General features: G+C 38.8%; 1 protein-coding gene across 4 annotated transcripts; it reads left to right on the plus strand.

Moving 5' to 3' along the window:
• Nucleotides 1-852: 852 nt before the first annotated feature.
• Nucleotides 853-26,517, plus strand: ttbk1a (tau tubulin kinase 1a). Of its 4 annotated transcripts, none has more exons than XM_029258924.1 (15): nt 853-980; nt 1,573-1,799; nt 5,232-5,390; nt 8,074-8,221; nt 10,196-10,269; nt 10,911-11,051; nt 11,741-11,845; nt 16,023-16,088; nt 16,472-16,564; nt 17,312-17,437; nt 18,618-18,772; nt 19,353-19,557; nt 20,079-20,251; nt 21,827-22,370; nt 23,761-26,517. In XM_029258924.1, the coding sequence occupies exons 3-15, from the start codon at nt 5,283-5,285 to the stop codon at nt 24,046-24,048; spliced, it is 2,226 nt and encodes a 741-aa protein (XP_029114757.1). In that variant the 5' UTR covers nt 853-980; nt 1,573-1,799; nt 5,232-5,282; the 3' UTR covers nt 24,049-26,517. The 4 variants fall into 4 exon arrangements, with proteins under 4 accessions (XP_029114757.1, XP_029114758.1, XP_018606289.2 ...); XM_029258925.1 differs by having other exon boundaries at nt 1,628-1,799; XM_018750773.2 differs by lacking the exon at nt 853-980 and having other exon boundaries at nt 1,403-1,799.
• Nucleotides 26,518-26,596: the final 79 nt, after the last annotated feature.

Genomic DNA, 26,596 nt, shown 5'->3' on the forward strand with positions numbered 1-26,596 from the left:
CTACCGCCCAGACTTTTTCTTTTTCTGTCTCTCTCCAAAGCAACTGTATTTAGCACACACGATGACTGGCGATGCTACACGCACTACAGTGAAGTCCCTACAATCATCCATTTATACAGCAGATCAACGTAACAGTCAGCAGCTCACCTGAAAACACATCACACATGTGCTGCAGATCATGAAAAGTCCACACACGCTGACCGAGCAGGGATTGAACCCACATCCAACAGCACAGCCCAAGCACTGTGAACCACCCTACCACTCAATCAGTTTTTCTCCCCTAAGACGAACCAAAAAAATCTGATCATCCACAACTTGATCATCTCCAGAAACCAGGGGGCCCTGGGTTACTTCACAACAACAACAAGCTTTGCTATATTATGCTGCAATTCAGAACTTATAGAACAAAAACAAGAACACAATTAACGGCTGGTTGGGGAAAACTTGCTAAAATAGCTGTTAAATAATCCCACTTCTCTCTCACTCGCAAAAACTAAATATTAAAATGCCGGGTTAGGCTCCGGCTCGGGACAAGCGGCTTCAGCCTGTGTCTGTGTGTGTGAGACTGATATATGTCGTGTGCTGGGAGTTGTAGTTTAATACGTGAAAGGACGGGCTCGCGTGCAGATGGTTTGCTTTGCGAAACACTAAGTACCCCGAAGACCATTCCCGCCGCCTTGCAAACCACTTAACTTTACTAAAAACTGTTCAAATAAAAAATTCCCAGCAACATTTATCAAGGGGAGACAAACACGAACACACCCATCACGGACCCTTTTGAAGGCTGGAACCTTTGCGTAGGAGGTCTGGCGTGCACGGGGAGGAGAAACGGGGGGCACCGGTCACTGCTTCTGAGGGAAGCGCGGCGCTCGTGCGCCTCCTGTGGCGCGGATGTCGCGCTGATCCGGGTGTCTGCCGTTGCGGAGCTCGCGCTGCACTGCGGACAAAAATTGTGACATTAGGAGGGGAAGCGAACGCAGGTTCGAGCTGAATTCTGTTAAATTTATATTTAATTATTGGTTGATATTTTAAAATGTGTACGGGGTGAGATGGGAACGTTTGCCTGAAGCGTTTTTTTTTTTTTTTTAGCGAAAACAGTTTTTTATTATCTTAGAAGAGCTAAATTGAATTGTATGCTACTGTCTGAAGGCTTGGGTTTTACAAAGATTTATCAAGAAGGCTAAACTTGTTAATATAAGTTCCGGTTAACAGAAAATGAGAATTTTGATTACTATTGTTGCAATTAAAAGTACTACACTGCAATTGCCGAATATTGTAAAACAATTTTTAAATATGTTTGTATTAAACCGTATTTTAGCCAGGCAGCTGGGTATTAGGAGAATAGACTAAGCGTTTAATGAGTTGGACACATGATGATGATTAAAATGTCAGCAATATCTTGCGTATGTGCCTGTGTTGGTACTGGAGAGGGATTGTCTACGTTTCCACACGTTTGGCGAGCTGACTGTGTGTGTGTGTGTTATAGTGATTAAACATGCTGGCAGGATATACTCTTTCTGGATTTTCGCTGACAAATCCAGCCTTTGTTTACCTTGCTTGAATTGACACAAGGTTGACATTGCGGCTTCGTGACGATTTAAACAATGATTACTGTTGCTGACCGGAGATGGACCGAGTCGCGCTCTTAGCTGCGGAAAAGCGGTGCTGCGCTCAAAGTCAGCGGGGCGCGAGGCAAAGCGCCGCAGTGACGTGTGACGTTGACGTTCCGCCACGTCCCTGATGAAGGTTACAAAAAGAAGACGGAAAGCCACGCCCACCTGCCTCAGTCTTTGCGCCAGGTAAGGGAGCACGTGGGATGTCATTTTCCTTTCTGTGGGCAGAAGAAGGTGACACGATGTCAGTCCTGTTTAATTGTGGATGTCCCGGCTTCGAATGGCTCCTTCTGCTGTAGTAACGCTGAGCTCGGTACTGCAGTGCTGCTGGGAGGCGTGGAATATGTTATAAAACTGTTTCGTGAAATTATATATTTTTCACAGATTTTCACTGGCTGATATCCTCATTGACATCTGGGAAATTCATAAGTGTAACTAACATTCCAACATATTTTTTTAAAATTTTTGGTTTATTCCATGCAAAAAATTTAAATTTATACTAGATAGAAACTGAGGAATAGATGGTGCAGTTATTGGCGATTCCAGACGTGTGTATGACACCCGGTCTTGTATGTCATAAGTTTTTAAGGACTGGAGTATTGTATCCATCCCTAACTTTTTATTAACTACTTGTCCTGGACAGGAGCCTATCCTAAAACCACTGGGTGCAAGGGTTCGGGGGGTGCACCCTGGACGGACACCAGTCCATCAGAGGGTAGCCATACATACACTAATAGCAATTTAGTGTCACCCTTCCACTTGAACAGTATATCTTTGGACTGTGGGTGGAAACCCACACAGACACAGGGAAAACATAAAAACGTAAAAACTCCACACAGGCTGAGCCGCATTCGATTCTAAGCCCAAACAGCTCAGGTGCCGTGAGGCGGCAGCACTACTTGCTGCGGCACCGAGCCGCTGGGTCGTTTTTTCTGGTTAAATTTTTCACACAGACTCAATGAATATGAATGAAAAATAGATTTTTAAAAATGAAAAAGCAGAGTTTTTAATATTTGTATTTCACATGACATTACTTTTTCCCAATTACTGGAAAAAAATGTATGTTTCAGATTCAAGCTGCATCTTAGAACTGTTCTTTTGTCACCTGTTTCCTGGATTTCACAGATTTTTCTTATTTAGCAGGTAAATACAAGCTATGCGTGCTTTTGGACACTAACCTCTATATTATATGGCGGCATTTTATTATCTGTACTGTACCCAGTCACATAAACCTTTAATTATTTGCTCTTTTTGTGTTTGTACAGTATTTTGACCTGCCAAGAAGTCAACACACTAGTTAAAATGTGAGCAAGATAAGCTACTGTCCAGTTCTAAAAGTTCGATTCATATCCAGCGCCAAAGAAAGGTGTATGTGAAAATCACAGTTGGCACAAATTTTTTAACAGTATATTGTTTCAGCAGTAGTTTTCCAGGAGAGATGTAAAAAGTAATCTGAAATACACTGCACAGTGAAATTTTTTAGCGATCACTGCACCAATAAGTAGTCATCACTAGGATTTAGAGTGTATAACATGAACTCTGCCAGTCTGTGCTTTTGGTTTATATCTAGTAATCTGGTTCCATCTGATTGTGGGCACTGCACACAGAATGACATAACTTCTGTCTTAAATTAAACACTAATCACTTGAAATTTGCTGCGATAAAATGGATTCTTCAGGATTACTGCTGCATGTACTACTTTTAGATGGTAAATATTTCCAGGAAGCTTAAGGCAGGGTTCGCCCTGTACAGGACACTAGTCTGTGACAGAGCAGTTTCCCACATGCACGCACACACGCACACACCCATGCACATTTTAGATTTCCAGTCAATTTTTAAGCCATCTTGGTGAGGCAGTGCAGGAGAGATCATGCTTCTCTTTTCACAGCAAGCCTGCACCACCTCCTGTGGGATCTCCAAGTGCTCCCAGGTCAGCACACAGATATAATATCTCCAGGGTGTCGAGGGTCTGCTCCAGGGCCTCCCCACAGTTGCCAGTTCACCTGAAGTGCACATCTTCAGACTGTGGGAGAAATCGAGAGGGCTTGGAGGAACCCCACACAAACTCAGGGAGGACATGCGGATTCAAACCCACATCTAAGTCCAGAGCACATGTACTATGAAGCACTATTAACACCGCTAACTGCTACACTATCCATCGGTTCATCTCTTTTGTACTTAAACAAACACCAGAAGGTTCTGTTTTGCTAACAAAGAGTGATGGACCATAAAAAGGTAAACCAACTAAAAATCCATACATTATGTTAATGTAAAAACTTTCAGAATACACACACACACACACACACACACACACACAAACACACGCAGTCTGAAATTGCTTGTCCCAAGCGAGGTCGCAGCAAACCGGAAGCTAACGTGGCACCAAAGGACGCAAGGCTGGAGGGGGAGGGTGCACACATAGGACAGGATGCCAGTCCGTCCCAAGGCGTCCCAAGCAGGACTCGTTTTACCATAGCTGGTTATCCACTTCTTAAGTGTCCTCAAAGCACGATGTCCTTGCCATTTTAGGGACGGTGAACACCGGCACACATCTTCTAATGAGTATGGTGCGTGCTGCCCTTTCTTTTCACTCTGTACATTGCACAATTCATCAGTGTACATTACATGCTTCCAGGAGAGTGCTATTCGCCCAGTTCCTCCTACAGCGCTGTAGATGTCTTCCTGACAGTAGCTGTTACTGTGAGCACAAGGGGAAGCGAATGCCAGGCTTCTGAAGCACTCGGGGGGAATATGGCCAAGCTGTGTTTCCTGGACCTCTTTGCCACAGATGGCTGCAGTGGAACACAGGATTGAAATCTTCGTTCCCACTGAGGGGCACAAGGCACCTTACTGACATTCCACTGCAGAGGCCTGTTGGTTTCATTTTGACAAAATGCTGCCCTTTCCCACAGCGCAGTAATATTTTTACATTTTTCTTATATATCCTACGACTGGTTTTGGACTGGACTGGATCATTAAAAACTTTAAAAAATGTCCCCTTGAAATATTTTAACTTTTTTGAATGACAAGCTGATCTAGTGCACCATTGAGTGGAATAGTAGAGTCCCATCTCTTTGCAATCAAAGGACCTGGGTTTGAATCACCGCTCTTGCTCTAGTTCCGTTGAACAAGGTACTTAGCGTGAACTGGAGAACATTTGTATCTTAGTATTACAAAACTCACATTGCAAGTCATCTTGGACAAAGGTTGTCGCTAAAGGAATTAATGCTAATAATATTTTATTAACTTTATCCTACATTACAACTAATTTAAAATGACAGAAAATAAAAACACTAAACGCTGTGCTGGTTAACCAGCCATATAAAGCCGACATCATGAATGGATCTTTAAATATGAAAGCCCTTTATTTTCAGATGGTCGTCAAGAATTATGCAACAATTATGTATTTCACTTAAAACAACTTGTTTTATTTAATTGGACTATTTTTTTATATTTACACTAGAGCAGTATATTTGCAACTGTCATGCACATTTAAGATTCTTTCTGTTTTGACTAAATTGAAATGGCAGAAGCATTTGAGAGAACAAACAGAACACAATATTTTTTCTCAAGAAACAGCAACAAGAGCTCATATTTTTCTCACCACATCCCCCACAGGTAAATGGCTTCTTTAAGTTTGGAGCCTCCTGAGTCACGTCCACCTGGCAGATGCAGCGTGTAGAGCCAGCTGTCCAGGAGCAGACAAACATGAATGGGGCCGGGGAGCAGGCTGACATTCTGCTACCCAACTGCATGGTGAAGGATAGATGGAAAGTGGTCAGTAAGCCCATCCAGTGCATCGTTACAAACAATGAAGAAACAATGCTTCTGGAAGCAATTATACTGATGAAACTGGAAATATATTCAATAGGTTATAAATATAGTAGTTTAATATTATACCATATTATAGTAGGTTAACTAAACTGTTAAAGTTCTTTGTCGTAGCTGAAAGACAATGAACCAGTTTTTTCCGAGAACACCTTTAAAAACTTTCCTTTGCAGAGTAGAGAAGAGATAGCACTGCTGCTTTATGCTGTAAATTAGGTTCAATTGGGAAGGTTCAAAATTGGAGACACACTTTTATGTTTTTGTGATAAAAGTGTTTTTGAAGCTGTACATATTTTTCTCGATTACAGATGGGGAAAAGAATGAGGATTGTGTTCGGCTCCTTTTTTACATATTCTCCCTGGAAGTGGGGCTAACTGAAAATTGACCTCAGTGGCATTTAGTGGGATCTATAGGCCACTATTTCTTCATGTACTGCCGTTATAGTGTCCTAATTCTGTTAAACATACATATTGCTGTGAAAAAGTAATTGGGACCTGTTGTACAACTTTTCTCTAATTTTTTGTTTTTCCTCAGTTTGCAGTGTTTCTTCTTCTTGACACAAAATTTGATAAGTTCTATTGGTATATGAGTAGACCCTGACAGAGAAAAAGTGACACCAATATTGTTTTTATATCATTTCCTTGGAAAGATGAGGAAATGTGCAGTCACAGGTGTGAAAATGTAATCCTCCCTTCACAGCCAGTAACTGGTTGCTCCACTTTTAGGCATGATGATAGAAAAGAAACAGTCCCTGCAGTCATTGACCAGGATCTCACATCACTGGGGGAATTTTTGCCAACTCCCCCATGCAGAATTGCTTTAGCTCAACATTTGTAGGCTTTTGAACATTAGCAACTGTTTTCAGGTCTTTCCACAATATCTCTAAATGACTCGGGTCAAGACTTTGATTAGACCATTCCATAACTTTAATTTAGTTTTTTCAACCATTCTGATGTTAACATGCTTGTATGTTTGATATCATTGTCTTGCTGCATGACTCAGCTGTACTTCAGCTTCAACTCACAGACAGATGGCCTGACATTATCCTTTAGAATTTCCTGATGCAAAGATGACATTGTCATGGTGGTCGTTGGTCATGGTTCCTTCAATGATGGCAGGACACTCTGGTCCTGTGGCAGCAAGACATCTCCAGATCATCATGCTACCACCACCATGCTTCATTGTTTGTAAAAGGTAGCTATTTTGAAATGCTGCATTTGGTTTTTGCCAGATGAAACAGGGTAAATGTCATCCAAAAATTTTTGCTTTTGATTCATCAGCCTACAGAATATTCTTCTCACAGTCTTGAGAGATTTTCAGGTGATTCTCTGGCAACTTGTAGAACTTTCACATTCTCTTTTGTGAGCAGTAGTTTCTGCCTTGCCACTGTCCCATGTACCCTATTTTTGCACAGTGTCTTTCTTACTGTGCAGTCATGAATACTGGCTTGGGTTAAGACAAGAGAGGCTTGCAATTCCCTGGATGTGGTTCTGGATTCTTTTTAAACTCATTAATGATTTTATACCTTGCTTGTAGAGAGTTTTTTGGCAGGATGGCCTTTCTGAGGTAGAGTCGCCACTGTTCTAAACTTTTTCGATTTAATGAGTAAAGTTCTGATCATAGTTCAGTTGACACCCAGAACCTCAGAAATTGCTGTGTAACCCCATCCAGAGTGATAGGCTTCAGCAGTGTTCCTCTAGAGGTCTTGAGAAATTTCTGTTGACCATAGCGTGATATTCCCCAGTGAATCTTTTTTTGCCAACTTGACTTTTACTGATAAGGGTTTAAGTAGCTGAAAATGATGCTGGATAGGGCTGCCCGAACCAGACCTGACTGTATTCAAACAGCTGAATCATATTACCCTCTTAATTAGGCTGATTGATAATGTTAGAGAGTGTTAATGCCACCTGTTTTTGCACATATTGTTTCCCAGACCAGGAAGATTATATAAAAATAACACTGATGTCACTTTTTCTCTCTCCAGGCCATGCATATGCTACTAGAAGTGGCTAAAAGATCTGATCAAATTCAATGTCAAGAAGTGTCAGAATCAGAAAAAATTGGAAAACAGCAAATACTTTTTCACTGCAATGTATACAATGTAAGCCATTGAATTTGACAAAGAACTGCTGCAGTGGGACCCCTGTTCAATTTACATTTTTGATTATACTTATTAACCTATTTATGATAATACTTTATACAGTATTATCAACAGTAAAATACATAGCTGCCTGTCCTAAATGAATCACGGAATAATTTTTAATTTTCAATGTCTTAGCAGTGAGTGTTTTTCAGTTTTTAATCCTGTTTTCAAAATGGGAACTTTACTGACTTTGTGGTCATTAGTTTGTTATTTATGCTATATTAACATTACTTAGAGTGATATAATTAATTGGACAGATGAAGTATGTTTTTCTAAAATATAACAAAGTGCTACAAGTTATTAAAATGTCTCCAGATGTCCATCATTTCATACTAGTCTTGCACACAATCACACAACAGAATAACAGTACATGTACACCAGCATAATAGTCCTGATAGTTTGTTTCTCACTTCTGAGTGCATTTTTGGCCCCTGTCGTTATTGGTGATAGAGTTTCATACATGTCTTTATTTTCTTTTGGCATGTTCAGTTGAAGAAAATCGGAGGAGGTGGCTTTGGGGAGATATATGAATGTCTCGATCTGCTTACGAGGGAGAATGTGGCTCTGAAGGTGGAGTCTGCCCAACAACCAAAACAAGTCCTCAAGATGGAGGTAGCCGTCTTGAAGAAGCTACAAGGTAAGTTAGATCAGAAAGTATACGTGCGTGAAAAATTATAAATGCTTGCTTGCCTTTTGTTTATTAGATTTAGGGTTGCATATCTTGTCAATTCAAAGACATCACAGTTGACTTTGATAAGGTTTTCTGCACAGTAGTGCAAGTAATATAATGGCCAAAGTGATAAACGCTATTTTAAACAAGTCTGCATGTTATGAAGCATATGTTAAAATCAAAAAGAACAGTGGCGGCCTATAGTTCCATATTAATTCCATATTAATGTGTCAAGCAGTTATATAGAGCCATTGTCATTTTTAAGTAACTTTAACAAAATCTCAGTTTCGGTGTGATTTGAAGCCCGTGTAACTGCGATTCCATTGCCAAATGCCAAAATTACACTCTTACAGTAAAAAATTTGAAAAACTATAATTGCCTCTTTAAGGACAAAGGATCTCTGGAATCCTTTCCAAGTATGTATACATCGCAAAAATTGCATAAATTAAAATCTTAATTTTTTTCGCTGGGTTTCATTTGTTCATTTGGCCGAAGCTTGTCTCCAGAGCGACTTAATGTCAAGCTGCCTGCAATTATTTACTCAGTTATACAGCTGGGTAATTTTTACTGGAGCAATTCAGGGTAAGTACCTTGCTCAAGGGTACTACTGCAGGAGGTGGGATTGACATCTGCAACTGCTTAATCCAAAGGCAGTAGCTTTAACCACCACTTTACATACTGCTGTTGTGTTGCTTGAGATTCAGCAGTTTAAGCATTTAGGAAAACTTAAAATTAATTTTTTGTCAACCAACTAATCACCTTTGTTTTTAATTGCATTTTTATTATTATTTCAGCAATTAAATTGTAAAAACACCCATCTTTGTTCACCTGTAATGGATTTTATGCTCATGAAAAACATTTACCATTTGGATAATTTTTTTGTTTTCACTCTTGCGCTTCAGCCCCTTCTCAGAGCAGTGGCAGGTCTTATAAAGCTGGTGTGCTAGGCTTGTTATGTTGTATGAATGAGACTTGACATTTTCCAATATTTAATGGGAGCTGATGTGTGATGGCAACACTCCTCACTATCCCTTTTACATATTGAGACCACCTGCCTGAATAATCACACTTATGCAATGGTAGAACGTTTATGAACACAGCCAGCAATGTAGCAAGCAAAACAGAATTAGCAAAGTATAAAGCAAAGAATAAGAACCAAACTAGAGGGTATGGAATAAGAAGAATTTTACATTTCACTTTTATAAATGGGTAATTTTTATATAATAAATGCCATTTTCATAAAGTACATATTCTTCATTTGAATCGTCAGACTAATTTAAGTTTGAGAAGTCATTCCCTAAGATACTACGATGTAGTTGTTTTGCTTCAGGTAGGTGGTAGTATAGTGTTTTGAGCTGCTGCCTTTGGAGCCAAAGGTTGTAGGTTCAAATCCCCCCTCCAGCCATAGTACCCTTGAATGAGGTACTTACCCAACATTTCTCCACTCAAATTACTCAGCTGTATAAATGAGTAAATAATTGTAAGTTGCTTTGTAGAAAAGTGTCAGCTAAATGAATAAATGTAAGCAATAGAACCACAGTCATATTAGGCTGTATGTTCATCTGTGGAAAATGAGATCGCAAGACCTAATATAAACAGTAGAAATAAAAAGAGAATCCAAGAAGTGACAATTCTGAGCAAATTGTCAGAGCTCATTATTTTTCACTGTGTTTTGATCCCTTGAAGCATCGGGACGTGAACTTGTAACCTGAAGGTTTTCAGTTTTAGCCATGGTCCTGTGACTTGTTTAGTGCTGTGGGAAAATGCATTCACCAGGAACTCCTCCAGTGGAAATTCTCAGCTCTTCAAGTGCATCAGATTTTGCAACTCACTTTAGCTCAGCATTGCTAAGGTCAGGTGAATAAAAGCATTTGTCAAATGAAGATCTCTTTAAAAAACATACATTTTTGTTTTTGATCTTTTTATTTCTTTTGTTTTCAGGTAAAAATCATGTCTGTAAATTCATTGGATGTGGAAGAAATGAAAAATTCAACTATGTGGTCATGCAGCTTCAGGTATTTACTTTTACAAAGCTGATTATTTTGATATGATTTTCATGTCTTTAAAACATGTATTTGAACAGCTTTTTGTCATTGCAGGAAAAACATCTGAGACTAAGTTTTAAAATATATATTCATGTAGGACTGTTTTTGGATAGGAAGATATAAAATGAAGTTACAGGAAGTAGCAAAAGAGATGAGTTTTGTGTCTGAGGTAGTTAACCATTATTCATCCTGTAAAAATATTAAACTAAGATATAAACGTAAGTTTGGTAAAAGAGCTTCATGAGTATCTACATGAAAAAAAATATGTGTTGCGTTAACCCGTGAAAAACGAACTTGTTCCCTGATTAGTGTTAGGGTTGTCTTGTATATTGCATAGTACAAAGTGAAAGCACTCAGTGCTCACCAGGTAGGTGCAACCAGGTAGAATTCTTAAATTCCATAAAGCAAATATTTTCAATTATACTTAGCAATAGTTTAAATATAAAATATAAGCTCCTAAAACAAGGGTCTTTTATTAAAGTTGACATAATATTTTAACATAAATGAATATTTACATTTTTTGAAAGCAAGACTTAACTTGAAAACAAACATGCACCATATAAAAATGTAGAAAAATTTTTAGTTTTCATGTAAAGGTTTTTTTTCCTTAGGGAAGAAATCTTGCAGACCTCAGAAGAAGCCAACCACGAGGAATCTTCTCCTTGAGCACAACCCTGCGATTGGGAAAACAAATACTCGAATCAATTGAAGCCATTCATTCCGTTGGGTTCCTGCACCGGGACATCAAACCAGTGTGTTTGTTTTTCTTAAGATCCAAATTGTCCCTTATTTCATTACAACTGGTTCATAGAAACTTCAAACATGCCCACAGACTATATTGTTCCTATAAAGGCACATCAGCTCTGCTGGATTTTTATTAGTCTTATATTTTTTAACTGGGATTTGAGATTCATTATAAAAACAAATCACACCTTTTAATTATCAACATTACAGTATGCTTAACATGCTGCATTTGTTGTAATGGAGAGAGAAAAAAATAATGACTGATTCAGATGTGCCAAGTTATAAGAAACAGTAGTAATTACAGGTTCTTAATATGATTTTACACCAAAGAAATAATATACCCTTCATTGTAACCAGTAGTATTAATTGTGAAGTGCTTTGCAATCAAAGTAATAAAGGTGGTATTTTATTACTCCAAATTTTATGTAGAAATGCTGATAGCTCATTACCGCTAATGATCTAATTTACGTCTTCATTGATTTTCAGTTTCTTTAATCTACAAAAGCAATTATGACTTTTTCATAAAGATGAAGTTTAAAAAGCATCGACATGCCACATATTAAGGCAAAACTGTCCAAAATAGGTTATGAATTTCTTGCTACTGTTTTACTACCTTTGAAAGTTTGGAAATTACAATGACTAAAACAAATTGTGTTTTAATGGGCAATATATTATTTCCAATTTTTCTTTTTTACAGTCAAATTTTGCAATGGGAAGGCTTCCAGCTACATCCAGGAAATGCTATATGCTTGACTTTGGCCTTGCAAGACAATACACCAACACAAATGGAGAAGTCAGACCTGTGAGTTATTTATCCCACTAAATGGAATTATTATGCTTAATTCATATCTTAGTTGGGTGCCAGTGTCTCAGTCTGTTGGGTGAAACAGAAACATGACAAGTGAATTAAGATTAAGGACTCGGGATTTAGTTGGCAAAATAACCGAATTTCCATTATGCATGGAGTAACGGCCCCAATCTTTAATCATTTGTTTTTCAAACTCTACCAGAATGATACTTAACAGCACATATAATTTTCAACTTTTAACTTTCAACTTTTAACTTCATGAACCATTTAAGCAAGCTAAACTAAATTTAATCTGACCAAATAATTTTTAAATCTTTAAAACACATTTTTCCCCAAGCCTTGCCAATGTATGCTACTTAAGCTTACATACATCTTTCCATGTGACAGATCCATTTCTGTATACACTGCCTTATTGAATGATGAGTGTATACATAGTTGTAATTTTGGAAAAAAAAAAAAATTTTCTTAGACTTTAGAAATATGGTAAGATCAGTGAAGCAGTATCTAAATTGTGGGAAGATCCATTTTTAGTGCCAGTATTAAGGGGCTAAGAAACATTTCACAAGATAAAATTTTGGCATAAATTCATACCACAACAACTTGATTACCATTCAGAAACTGAAGTTTAATTTCTACAGAATTCTGTTTTTGTTTTCAGAGCAAAGTAACAGCCTGATACAGCTTTGTGTGTTTTAGTTCTTTATAAATACCCTCATATAATTAATTTTATTCATTTACATTAGAAGGTGTTACCATAGAAATAGTTTATGTGTAAAAATATATAAGTACTTCTTATTTAGAATGTTTTCATGTCATAACATAACAGGACAGTATTTTTCAAAAGAACTGAAACATGTCAAGTATTTGTGGGGATGAGTTTTAATTATTGAAAAACATTCTAGGATATAGATACAATTTTCTGTGTTACTTTTGAGATATTATTTTTCTTTATGTTGGAAGCAAAGACAAACCACATATACCTTAATATATTTAATAATGGCCTTAATTTTATTAGAAAATAAACAGCCTGAGCCAGCTGCTCAAAGTTCTTTTGTCTTTGAAAGATTGCAGATAATCTAATATAAAAGGTACTTTTCACAACTAGCTGTGAGACTTTCTAATGATTAATATATGCATGTAATCTTATTAGTAAAATCAGAATTGCATAGCCCTAAATATCCAGTATGATACGCAATACAAGGTTTAAAAATTGTAGATATTTATAGCACTTGCAGGAAGCCTCTTCATACAGTTGTCTGTTTGCAACTCACTTTTGAATACATCTGCATGATATGAATATTTAACGTGCCGGTGTGCGTCAGTGGGCAATGCCCTTAAGCTTGAACAACGAGGGTGTTTTTCTTTCCTTTTTTAGAGCTGAATCAACTGCTCCTCACTGATTAGGAGAGCAGAATACTCTCAAGTCACTGCTGCAGTTTTCCTCTTTTCAGAGCTTCACACCACTGATGGGGGAGCTCCAAGGGAATAGCCCTCTCCCCTCTTATTGACAAGGACCCTATGAGGCACCAACTCAGGCCAGTAATGTTGTAGACACTACCAAAAGGGGCTGTAACTAGGGGAGCAACCATCAGGACAAAGCATTGTCTCAGAACTGAAGACATCTGCATGGCGCTGAATACACTGGAGTATAAAGAGCAGCACCTTTGCAGTGTTTTTTTTTTAAATTGATTTATTAAGTATGTATTGTGCATTATTACATGTCCTTGCTTTTGCAAAGCTCTACCCCCTACAGGAGTATTCCATGAGTATCCAGTTACTGTCCAGGTTTTAATGAAATTCCTGAATAATTTCTATGAATGTCCTATTCAGTGCAGTACTCATGAGAATTCAGCCATCTGTAACCTGTATAAGGACTTTCTTTAAAGTTATTTTTACATATTATGATATATCATACTGTGTACGGTTTATTGTAAGAATAGTAAGTACATTTTTCCAGCATGGAAGGACGAAATCAGATGAAGAGCACCAAGAGGTCCGTTTATGCTATTGAACACATTTTATGTTCTTGAGGGTTCTGTAAGTTTTTTAGTTCTGTGTTAATTACAGTAATTTCACAGTCTGTGCAGCAAGTAATATTATGGTGAGATGTAATGTATACAGCAAAATATATTTTCAAGTCAATGATCCACTTGTAAAACTGCAGAAATGCTTATAGAGTTTATTTATCTGAGCATAAACCTTACTCCTGCTATACCACCACTGAGCAAGGTACTTACTCTGAAATGCTGCAGTAAAAATTACCCAGCAGTATAAATGGGTAAATAACTGTAGGCAGTTTAGTATTCATACCTAACACTGTAAGTTGCCTTAGACAAAGGTGTCAGCTAAATAAATAAATTCAGTTTTATCTCAGGGAGTAGACATACACTCTAAAACAGTACTGTCAGTTACTTTCAGGTCAGCTTTACACCACATGTTTGGATAAATACAAAGAATTGTGAAGAGCAGGACTATGTTCAGCAGTGTCCCTGTTGCCAGTGATAAATGAAGGACTGGACTGTGTATAACAAGGGTTTTTTGCTGCCAGTACTTAAGAAGGTCCTCTTCCTGCTCTGTGAAATGCCAGCTGAATAGCTTACTTCTGAGCAACATATAGAAACGTTATGGAATGACTGAATTTTAAAAAGAAACGAATGGTAGATATAGGAATATAGTCTTTTTTTTTTTTTTTTTTTAAAGATAAAATTTTGAAGCTTAGTTCTTTCACGCTATGTTCTTGTTGCTTTTTTCTTCTTTGCTTTCTTGTAGAGTTCCTTTTGGTCCATTTTTTTGAAGAATTGTTCGAACCCTTTTCACGCATCTGATAATGGCCACATCACAATCACAGTTTGACTTTGTGAGTGCCATCACAAAACCCTTCTCCCCCAGTGTAGTAGTCTCACCTGATCCTTGTCCCATTTTCCCCTTGCATGTCTTAACACATAGCAGCCCAAACTTTCACATGGCGGTTAGAGCATTCTTAGAAGGCTACAGACTACTACTGTGTTGAGAATTAATTGCTGTAAAGATTTTTTTCGTCTCAGTGTGTGATGGAATCGATTATAGGTTTGTGAAATAGACTGAAAATAGAAGTGGACTGTTTAGAGCATGGTGGTGAAGGACATAGTCTTGTAATCCAATATTCCACCTCCAGTGAAATATCCTTTTCTATAAATCGATAATATTAGAAGTTGGTAAACAAAAAGTTTAAAAAAATACAAGAATAATATGGATTCTCTTGTATAACAAAGGCTACTTTTAGGAGAATTCAGACTTAAAAGCAAGTGTTCCGTGTACCGTAAAATGCGCATAACCAGTTACCAAGCCGTACACATATGAAAAACACCATAGAAAATCTGAAATTTCAGTTCAGAATATAATCCTTGGTGCAGCCTCCCCTCCACATGTGGAGAGTTTTCTCCTGCAGTCTAAGTTGTCTTGTAACCAATAATGAGTCCTAAAGCAAAAGTTTTCAAGAAAGTCTTAAAAGCTAAGAAGGCAAAGGAACCTTATCAGTTTAGAACTTGAAGAGATAATACACATGTAATTTTCTTGAAATATAATACCATTATGAATTACATGGTCTTTGATTTGCTATCCGTTACAAGTAATACTTTACAAATAGCTCAGCAGAGAGGGGATACAAGCATTACCTGTGATTATAGTAATAATTGCTTTATGAAAATTGCTTCTTATGTACTGTTCTAATAGTAGTACTATTTTCATTTGATACAGCACATTTAAAAACAGTAAAGATATGGTATATTACCACTGTATTTTTTTTTAACTATAATTGTCAGCTTTTTTTTTTTTTTCCCCCCAACAAAATCTGGCACATGTATCTTCTTCATTGTGATGCTGAAGGTGGTGGCAACAACAGATACACCTATTGGTAACATGCTGGCTTTGCCTTGCTGGAGTTTGATTTTCGTAGTGCAGATTTTGGCTATAAATTTTATCTTGTATATTAATAGCAAAACCAATAATGGACTTAGTGTAGCAGAGGGTTGATGACACAAGAGAAACCTCAATGTCTTTATTCTATGTATATGGGTGTACCAAAGACCTCATTTTTACTGTTTATTATCAATCTAAAAAAACAATAATTTGAACACTTTAAATAGTTATGTGTATTTAGCTCACAACTCTCTTTGTGTAATTTATTTTTTAGCCAAGGCCTGTTGCAGGATTCCGTGGTACTGTACGCTACGCTTCGGTGAATGCACACAAAAACAAGGTCAGTGGCATTAAACCCTCTCTGCCGTTTCTGTAAAACCCGATAACAGCAAGATTAATAATTCTTGCTTTCCATTATGTTTGAAATTATATATGTTTTTGCAAATATGTTTCTATGAAATTCTAAGGTTATTGTTTTTTTTTCTTTTCGATCTGCTATATTAACATGTAGACACTTAACTGTGTCAATGTGTATTAAATTTTTTTACAAAAAGTTATGTTATTGATGGACTGGTATCACAGAAATGTTAGAATCATTGTAACAATTGTTATAATTGAATAAGTCAGACATTACAATACATAGATATTGCACCTCTCCATTATCCTTAATGTGATTGCTCTGTTTTTGCTTGTGTAAATTCATTTTTGTTTCTCTTAAACCAGGAAATGGGTCGTCATGATGACCTGTGGTCCTTATTTTACATGTTAGTGGAATTTACAGTTGGTCAACTACCATGGCGAAAAATAAAGGATAAGGTAGGCTCGTCATACAGGTCACACCCAGTTAATATGGAAAGAAAATATGTTTTTTAAAAATCTGACAACAGTGCATAAAACATACTTATGTATTCCAGTACATTAAACATGATACATCCATTTTTTGGTTGTTTTGAGATTGCATTCTGCATTTTAAAATCATAGTAATATAAAACATTACAGTAATGGAACGGAGTTTGAAGAAAAACTGCATTAACAGCATAAACCAGCTATAAACTTGAGTCACACTAGCATTAACTAAAAAGCTTTGTTCAATCTACATTAATGGTTAGTTTTTCAGTTCTGGTCCTGTTGACACATGTCTGTGTTGATTTTTTTTTTTTTTTTTTTTTTACAGTTCATTTATAGTTCATTTTATAACAGTACATTTTTAGTTCATTTTCGCATTGTAAAATTCAAATCCTTAATACATAGCATCAGTAAAAAATTGGATATCAGTGTATGTTATCTTAGGTAGCTGGATTTTTGGTCTGTCTTTTAGTGCAGAAATTTTCTGAAAATGCCTATTTATTTATTTAGCTGATGCTTTTCTCCAAAGCAACTTACGACGATTTTTTTTACTCAAATTATTTAGGGTAAGTACTTGCTCAAAGGAACTACAGCAGGAGATGGGTTTCAAAACCTGAGACCTTCAAGCTCCAAAGCAGCAGCTCTAACATGTTGGAGAGCTACAGGTAGTCTTAGAACTGTGTGTTACTGTTACAGATCTGTGTGTTATTCCGACAGGAACAAGTTGGACAAATAAAGGAGAGATATGACCAAAAGCTCCTCCTGAAACACATGCCTACAGAGTTCTACACCTTTCTAGATCACATATTAAGTCTCGACTATTTCACCAAGCCGGACTACCAGGTATAAAGTTTACATTTGTTTCATCTGCCTCAAAATGCAATTTAATTCCCAATTTAGCCACATTTATAAAAACTGATATTCTTTATATTTCAAATGTAAAGTTTAACTCTGGACATGTGGTGTATTTTATGTAGTGTATTTTATTAAAATTGTATTCCTACTTTGAAAAGTTATTTTCAGTAAGCAAGTACCGCAGTAACTCGTGAATATTTGTTCTATACATATTTCTGTTTCCTGGAACTTGATAAAATGGCAACAAAAACACAAGTATTGAGACATAAACTGTTACCAACAAAGATATTAAGTGAGATGATTTAACCAATCAGGTTAAGATGCAAGTTAGCTGTGATACCTGGGTCTTAAAACTGTATATACTGCCAAGAATTGGATTCAAGGTGTTTGCCCTGGTGGTATGAATGAGGATTTATCATCACATTACTTTCTTTATCCTCTGTTGTGTTTTTCTTATTATTACTTCTTATTTTCTTAGACAGTTCTTCCTTCAAGTGCATCGCACAAGTCTAAAAGTATCGAAATTAATGTTTTATTTCTAGTGATAAATTATATATTATATATTTATAATGATGCGGGGGCGCAGGTGGCGCAGTGGGTTGGACCGGGTCCTGCTCTCCGGTGGGTCTGGGGTTCGAGTCCCGCTTGGGGTGCCTTGCGGCGGACTGGCGTCCCGTCCTGGGTGTGTCCCCTCCCCCTCCGGCCTTACGCCCTGTGTTGCCGGGTAGGCTCCGGTTCCCCGCAACCCCATATGGGACAAGCGGTTCAGAAAATGTGTGTGTGTATTTATAATGATTTATTTAAATTGTTTTTATAAACATTATTCTGGATACTTTTTTAGTGACCTTTATACATAGTTGTGGGGGCGCGGTGGTGCAGTGGGTTGGACCGGGTCCTCCTCTCTGGTGGGTCTGGGGTTCGAGTCCCGCTTGGGGTGCCTTGCGGCGGACTGGCGTCCCGTCCTCGGTGCGTCCCCTCCCCCTCCGGCCTTACGCCCTGTGTTGCCGGGTTAGGCTCCGGTTCCCCGCGACCCTGTATGGGACAAGCGGTTCAGAAAATGTGTGTGTGTGTGTGTGTGTGTGTGTGTACATAGTCATATAAATAGTACAAACGTCAACTGTTTTGCTCAGTTTTAGTGAACTTTGCTACTTTTTCATATGCTCCACAGCTTCTTATGTCAGTCTTTGATAACAGCATGAAGGAGCGAATAATACTGGAGAATGAGCCATATGACTGGGAGAATATAGGGACGGACATGTTGCTGTCAACCAGTGCATCTACCCCCCCTCATCACCACACAAGACAGACAGCAGCCATGGTGGGGTGAGGATAAAAATATATTTTAAACTCCAATACAAACAAACTTTTCAACCAATAAGGCCACGGTAGCTGGTGGTGCAGCAATTTTGGAAACAGGGGTGTTATTGATCAAGGTAGTTTTTTAAAAAATTTTCAAATTTTTTCAAAGTATTTTTTACAGGTTCCTATCTGACAAGTTTGGTAGCATAAGAGCACTGCACGTAAGACACAAACATGAAGGGTCTAAAGCTTTCTGACATGATGACATTGCAAAGTGTCTCATAACCCTCTCAAAATCTCAAATTCTCATATGTTATTGTATTTAAAATTGTTACTCAAATTATAATGATACTCTGCAATGGACTGGAACCCTACTCAGCCTGGCACCCTGTGTTTCTGGGATAGGCTCAGGACTGCTAGAACCCTGACCTGGACAAGTAGTTACTGATATAATGGTACTTCATAATAACTTTATTATGAAAAATGCTTTTTGTCACATATCAGGGCCATCTTAATGAAACCAAACTCCCACCACACTCTAAGTGTAGAAAAATCATGTTGGGAATCTGTGTACACATGTAACTGTATACCTTTTTGAAAACAGTGTCATCAACGTTACTCCAATACCTGGAGACCTTCAGAGGGAGAACACGGATGATGTCCTCCAGGACGAGCACTTCAGTGACCAAGAGAACGCCCCACTAATGGGGCCCACACGGCCTGGAGATGGCAATCAGCTGCCTGCTGAGAGAGATGGCTGGGAGGATATTGATATCAACCGCAACAAGCTCAGGGTCTGCACAAACAAGGTGTGTTCAGTGCTTGGGAGTTTAGAGAAATGGGTTCATTCTTCATAGATTCCTTATGATCGTCTTGCCCTTTAGGTGCACGACATTTTCACATGGTTGATATCTTTGTGTTTTTGTTACGCTGACATCTGCTCTTGCCAACCACGTAGAAAGACTGCCTTCAGATTGTTCTGTCCTCCACATGTGCAAATGTGGGTATATTATTAATATGAGTTAAAACTCTATACTGCATCTGTTAATTTTGCTATGGTTCAAAACATTAAAAAGCTTCACTTGAATCAAAGTAACTTCAGTACTTAATTTATTTCCGGATACTTTTTTCCTGAAACTTTTTACTGTTACATAGATAATTTTTGGATGAGTACTTTTAACTGTCTAAATATTATTTTTGGCTACTCAGTCCACCTTAGGTCAGAAGACTGGGCTAATTGCATCATACACCACTAAAGTGTTTTGGGCATATATGAATAATTTAATAATTAGTTTTAATAACTATGTCCCTCTCTAAATCTCATATGCAGGAAGGCCTGGAGGAAGACCCCAGTCGAGTAGCTTGCCCAGTCTCTCCAGTCCGGGGAGGACCTGCCGAGTTGGTCAGCATTCCCGTCCGTTCTTTATGCCACCAGCGGGTCAACAGTCCTGAGTCTGAACACCTGTCTGTGGCTGAGGGGCGACCTGATAGCTGTGGACAAAGGTGATGTTTCTCTATGTACCATCTGGAATTAAACGATAAATTAGGAACTAACCACACACACACACACACACACACACACACACACACACACACACACACTGCCTGAAACCGCTTGTCCCGAGCGGGGTCGTGGCAAACTGGAGCCTAACCCAGCAACTCAGGATGCAGGGTCCAAGGGACACACCCCGGACAGGACGCCAGTCCGCCGCAAGACACCCCAAGCAGAACTTGAATCCCAGACCTTCCACACATCGGGACACGGCAAACCCGCTGCACCACCACATCCCCCATTGGAACTAACCAGTTGTTCAGAATTTATAAGAGAACAAAAAGAAATGCACTTCCAGTTCTTCAAAACTGCAGTGTGCAGTATAGGTTGGGTGGGATCCAAAGGTAGCATTCAGTTTCTTGTGGTTCAGTTTGTTGTGGTGTAACCCCTAAAATTACCTACAAAACTAAAATAAAGGGTATGTTTATTTATCACAGTGAGGCACTGTGTAGTGTTACGAAGAAATGTTTTGTACTAGGTGATCTTCATTTGAGAGTGAGGAGGTGTAAGGAAATTCATGTTATGTGATTGTGAGGCACATGCACATGTCAACATGCATATGGCTGTGGTAACTCTGGGGGAGGAGGAAGAGCAGGCCAGAGAACATGTCCATCTCACAGAAAAGCTGCTTCCAAGATCTTCTCATGTGAAGTCTCTTAGGGTTATTCCTTACCAGTCATGAGAGCTGTGAATATCACAAGTAAGATAAGTTTCAAGTATACCTTGAGTCAGTCCTGCTCCCTGAAATAACCTGGCACGTCACAATGATTTAAATAAATGAGTTAATAGGTAAATGTTCATAATATATTGCTCTTAGGACTCAAAAGACCCAGGTTCATAATTGCACCTCCTGCTGTGGTACCCTTTGAATAATGTATTTGCTCTGAATTGCTCCTGTGAAAATCAACCAGCTGTGTAAATGGGTAAATAACTGTAAAAAGCTTAACATTCCAAGTTACTTTGGAGAAAAGCATCATCAGTTAAATAACTTTGTAATACCGTTCAGCATTCAACTTTGACTCTCTGTCAGTTGCAATATTAGATTGACATAAATAAATGGTTGTGATTGGTTGAGACTGTCAGTGTGATAGGACGTTGTTGTTCTGTGTCACCTTGGCTTAGCATAATAAAATTTTTTTAAATAGTTTGTGTTCTGTAAATGGGTGGCATGGTGGTGCAGCGGATAGCTCTACCTCCTCACAGCACCTGCTATTCAGGGATGGGTTCAAATCTAGCTCAATCTATGTGTTTCCTCCAGCTGCTCCAGTTTCCTCCCATAGTCCAAATACAAGTGTTTCAGGTTCATTGGTGACTGAATTGTCCATAGTATGTGTGTGTAGCTGCCCTGTAATGGACTGGCATCCCATCCAGGGTGTATGCTGCATGGGCTTGCACCCTGTGTTGCTAGGATAGGTTCTGGAACTTTTAATGGGTTTCCTTTAGGAATCTATAATTTATAATGAATTCACTAAAGTGATCCTGCAGTAAATGATAAATGATGACAATGGGCATGTGCTTTGCATCAGGTCTCACGTGGACATCATGGTTTCACCAAGCAGACATGTGTACTCATCCCAGCCTGCCCAGATGCTGTCAGTGGACAACGGCCAGGTGGAACAGCCGGTGAACAGCCGACCAGAGGTCTGTGCCTCACTGGGGCCAGAGGTCCATTCAGTGCCACTGGCTGAGGAGGAGGACTTCGACAGCAAGGAGTGGGTGATCATTGACAAAGAGACAGAACTGAAGGATTTCCACCTAGGTGCTGAGCCCACCACCTCAGGCACTACTGATGAAGAACCAGAGGAACTGAGGCCTGTGGAAGAGTACGAGGAGCGCAGGAGGCGTGGAGTAGAACCCGAGACTATAGTGCGGCCCAGGACTCAGGAGGACAGGTGTCGGGGGATGCTGCCAGTGGCAGAGGAAGAGGTTTCCCGGAGAAGCAGTGGCCACAGTCAGCTAGAGAACAACCAGGAGGGACCCACAGCACACCAAGCCCAGTCACCTTGTCACACACTGCCTTCCACTCGACCTAAACGAAGGGAGTCTGACCCAAGTGGGCCACAAAACCAGGTGAGAGCCTGATGAGAGAATTATGATGAAAATTGTTGTGAACAGAAGTCTGCAACACACACAACCTACCCTATACATAAGTATAGTTGTTGGTATTTATTTGTGTTATTATTTAGTTTTAGGTCTCTTATGCTGTATGCAACAAGTACAATCAATGTTATTTCACAGCACACTCTTATTCTAGTATCTAGACATAATTCATTTCTAAAAACCAGTCCTTACAGCAGGAATCTTGACAACAAACACACTAATCCCATTATTTCTTAGGGAATAATTTCTTTATGTTCACTTGAACATAACCATAAACACACACAAACAGAATCATTGTTCTCAGCTTTGTAAAGAGCACAGTTGTCATCAAACAAAATATTCATTTGTCAACTTTCAAAAAGCATATACCTAACCTTGGTTAGTTCAGAACCACAATTTATACTTTGTGTGATCCAGATATTCCCACTTTAAACACAAACTCTGTAACTTCATTCTCTTTTGTTTCAGCTTTCACGGATTTCTTTTCAATTTTTTTCATGATTCATTCAAAAAAGGAAAATATACAATATTTAAATAATAATTTAAATAATTTAAACAGTTGGAAGAAGCACACACACACTGACTGAAACTGCTTGGCTAAGTGGGGTTGTGGTGAACCGGAGCCTAACTCAATCCATTTTACTGTCTTAAACAGTAAAAGACTGTCTTTTACGTTTACTTTATTTCTTGATTACTTCTGCATGCTTTCGCTTATCCTTGGTGCCTTCCCCTTCCTTTGTCTGACATAGACATCTCTGAAATATCAAGCTCCTTTTTTATGAGGTCTTAGATCGTCTCTTTTTTGAGCACAAGTACATAAGAGATAGTGAGGGTATACAGTAATAGTGGAGAGGCTGCAGCCAGTGGATAACATCTAGTGAGATTCAATACATCTGTAATAAACCATTCTTAAGATTATTTGTGCCTTATTATGAAGACTCCAAAGAACCTGGAATTGTGTGCAAAGGATCAGTTTCAATATGACTTTGAAGGTCTGTGGATGCATACTTTACTCCCATATAACAGTCCCCCACCTCAAGGGGGGATTTCACAGAATGTAAAGCCTGTTAAATTGCACTTACACTTTTTACCAGTGTCAAGTCAGTCCCAAGTCAGTGTCGCTATCTATATCCCGGTTTGCTCATTGGTTTTGTCCATTGTACTTATTACTGTAACGATAAGGACCCTGCAGTAACCATGTAAAAATAAGTTGAACTGTAGCAAATCTCGCACTTACTGAAGATACCCTTTTTTCCTTTTTTAAACTGATGCTGCTGCTATACAGATATGGTGAGTATTTATGATCAAAATGTAGAGTTTCCTTTCCCATTGATTACTCTTCCTCTGTTCTTTTCTTCAGTCAGAGGAAGAAAGGCCACATTCTGGACAGTCTGTGCAGAGGCCCAATCAGCTGAGACGGCTAGCATCCTACGTGTTCTCCTCCTCAACTCTGGAAACGGAGCAGTACCCCCACCCAGGTGGCACGTTCATCCAGCGCAGCCGCTCAGCCGAGAGCAGCCCGGCCCGTATGCCCTCCCGAAGGCACGCGCCCCTGCCAACTGGGGCCTCGCGGCGCAGGCCACTGGTGCTCAATGTGTCACGACAGCAAATACAGCAGATGCTAGCCAAACTGATGAACAAGACGTGAACTGCAGCCTCGCTTTCTTGTCCTCCGTCATGACTCCCTGCTGATCAAAACGAAAGATTTTATCAATGCAATAAACACAGGTTATGGTATTTGTGCAGTAAGGAAGCTTGAAGAATGCCACCAGAGAAAGCTGTGCTCAGTATTGTCAAGGCACTTCACCAGTTATCCACAAGACACCGTAATTTGGGTGTTGGTTCCTTTCCGAATGAAGAAGAATGACCACGTTGATCCTCTGAGGGACATCTCAGATCTTGTACAGGATACATTTTTTAGTAGAGAAACACAGTATTTATAACAAAATTCAAAGCAATTTTGAAGTCTTAGCTGAGCAGAGACATGATGTACAGGTATTATTGCGAAAAAAGTTCCTCGTTTCCTGCTATAGGGAAAGCGTAACACTCATCTCCGTCACCTGAAGGAAAGAAATCATCACTGGCTACGCAGCTTGAATTTGCATCCTCATTATTTGTGAATTTTTACTGTACTATAATGTCAAGGTCACCGTGCTTCCAAAGAATTGCACATCTAACTCTCGGTTGGGATGTTATGCGATTCACCCATTTTACATTTAGCTTAAGATGAAAAAGCAAAATCCACTCAGAATCCTTTACCTGCTTTCATGAGTAAAATTAACTTCTTTACAGTTTGTACAACCAAACAAACTTTATAGTTTTTACCATACTGACAGAACTGAATAAATTATATCCATCTCTTTGGACCAGATTTTGAAATCAATGCCTTTTACGTTTTTAGAAGTGAATGGGCAGCTTGGTTGTTTTTCTTTTTGTTTCAGTTGTTATGCCTCAGGCCAAAACAGTGTTAGAGCGATAGAAGATTGTTGTATAAACAGCATCTCATATGTATTCAAAGAGCTGAGCTCATAACAGAAGATGGAACATATATTTAAGTCTTCCCTGCAAATCAAAACTCTTCATGCCATTAAGTAAATAAAAATTAAACCGTGGTTGAAAGACTAGATCACTTTGGCAATTGTGAAAGTAGTAGGTTGGTAGCAAGAAGCCCTGTAATACATAGATTGCACTGTCTAAATTGTATAACTTTAACAAACATCGAGTGTGGTTAACATACATATTTTTCATTCTGTGTAATCACTGCACTAACAATCACTGTGTGAACAGGAAACAATTGTGTGCTCATGTGAACTGTACAGTATACCGCGTTATAGTCCGTTAATCGCGGTGATTATGAAACATTCAAAACGGTGCTGTGGCTGCTTGTGGGTAGAGCGAGCCACAAAGGGCACGGTGGTACCTGGGGCCGGATTTTGGAGCGCGGCACAGCGGGGGGCACGTAACTCCTTAAGACAGCGCAGAGAAGAGCAGAAGAGAGGCATCATCACCAAGACACATTCACCTCCTGCAGCAGCCAGTTAGTTCAGCAGCAGGAGCAGGAGCAGGAGCAGTAGCAGCAGCAGCGATAGGAAGACCCATCCTCCAGTCTCCTCTCTGCACTGCAGGCCAGTAAAGCGCATGCGAGCGGAGGACAATGGTTCATCCAAAGGAGAAACAGCCCGGTCGGTGTCATTGGGAGGACGAATGTTCACGCGGGTGGGAACGAAAGCCGGCTGCAAGTGCTGCTTTGTCTGCTCTCACCCTTCTGTCTCACAGGTGCCTACTATGTTCAGTTTTAACACGGCGCAATAACACTTGAATATTTCACCCATCTATTGCACTTTAATGTGTGTTCAGTACAAACAATGTGCTGTCTGCTTGTGTTTGTAAATACAATGGAGAAAAAGATCAGAGTTATTGTGAAAACGCACTATACACGTTCATGTAAATGTATGTCGACATAAAATGATGCTTTTCCAGCGAAAGGTCAGTCGTCGCTGGACGCGCCGGGGAAACAGTTACAAAGTAACAAGTTCCGTTGCTTTTGCATTCTACTTTATATTGTGCGACACTAAATTATACGTTCTGATGAATAATTGGAAGAACATTAAAATTTGTGAATTTAAAATGAATTAAATGGAACCTCAGATAAAATACTTATGCTTTAAATTACACTTTCTCAGATCATGTAATGAACTTCTCAATGCCAACATGTTTTATTCTTAGCATGTTTTGTTTTCCAAGGCATTTCTGTTTCTCTGTGTGAATGCAGTACAATATGCTTTTTCTTTGTAAAATTAAAATGTTGATATTTTTTAAAATATTTTTCTTCACCTGCTATAATCTCGGACCTAAGAACGGTGCCATGTGTTTTGGCCTCAAAACTGGATTATGAACTGATGTAAAGGGTGAGGTTGACAAGGAGTTTAATACCAGGACACACCGTATGTCTCCCATCTAAAAGCATTTCATTTGAATGTAGTCACTATTTGGGTTTGCAAAGACATATTTCAGTATTTTCACTTCACTTTTATTAGTTCACAATAAAATTTAGCAGAATAGTGCTTGTTCTAATGAGATTAATTTTATTCTATTCCCAGTATTTAAGTTATATTCTATATTTCTTTAAGTTTGTGTTTTACTCATTTTATTAATCGAATAGCATGGAGGGAAATTAAAGTACATTTAGAGCATTA

Source organism: Scleropages formosus, chromosome 16, assembly GCF_900964775.1.
Source record: "Scleropages formosus chromosome 16, fSclFor1.1, whole genome shotgun sequence".
NCBI lineage: Eukaryota > Metazoa > Chordata > Actinopteri > Osteoglossiformes > Osteoglossidae > Scleropages > Scleropages formosus.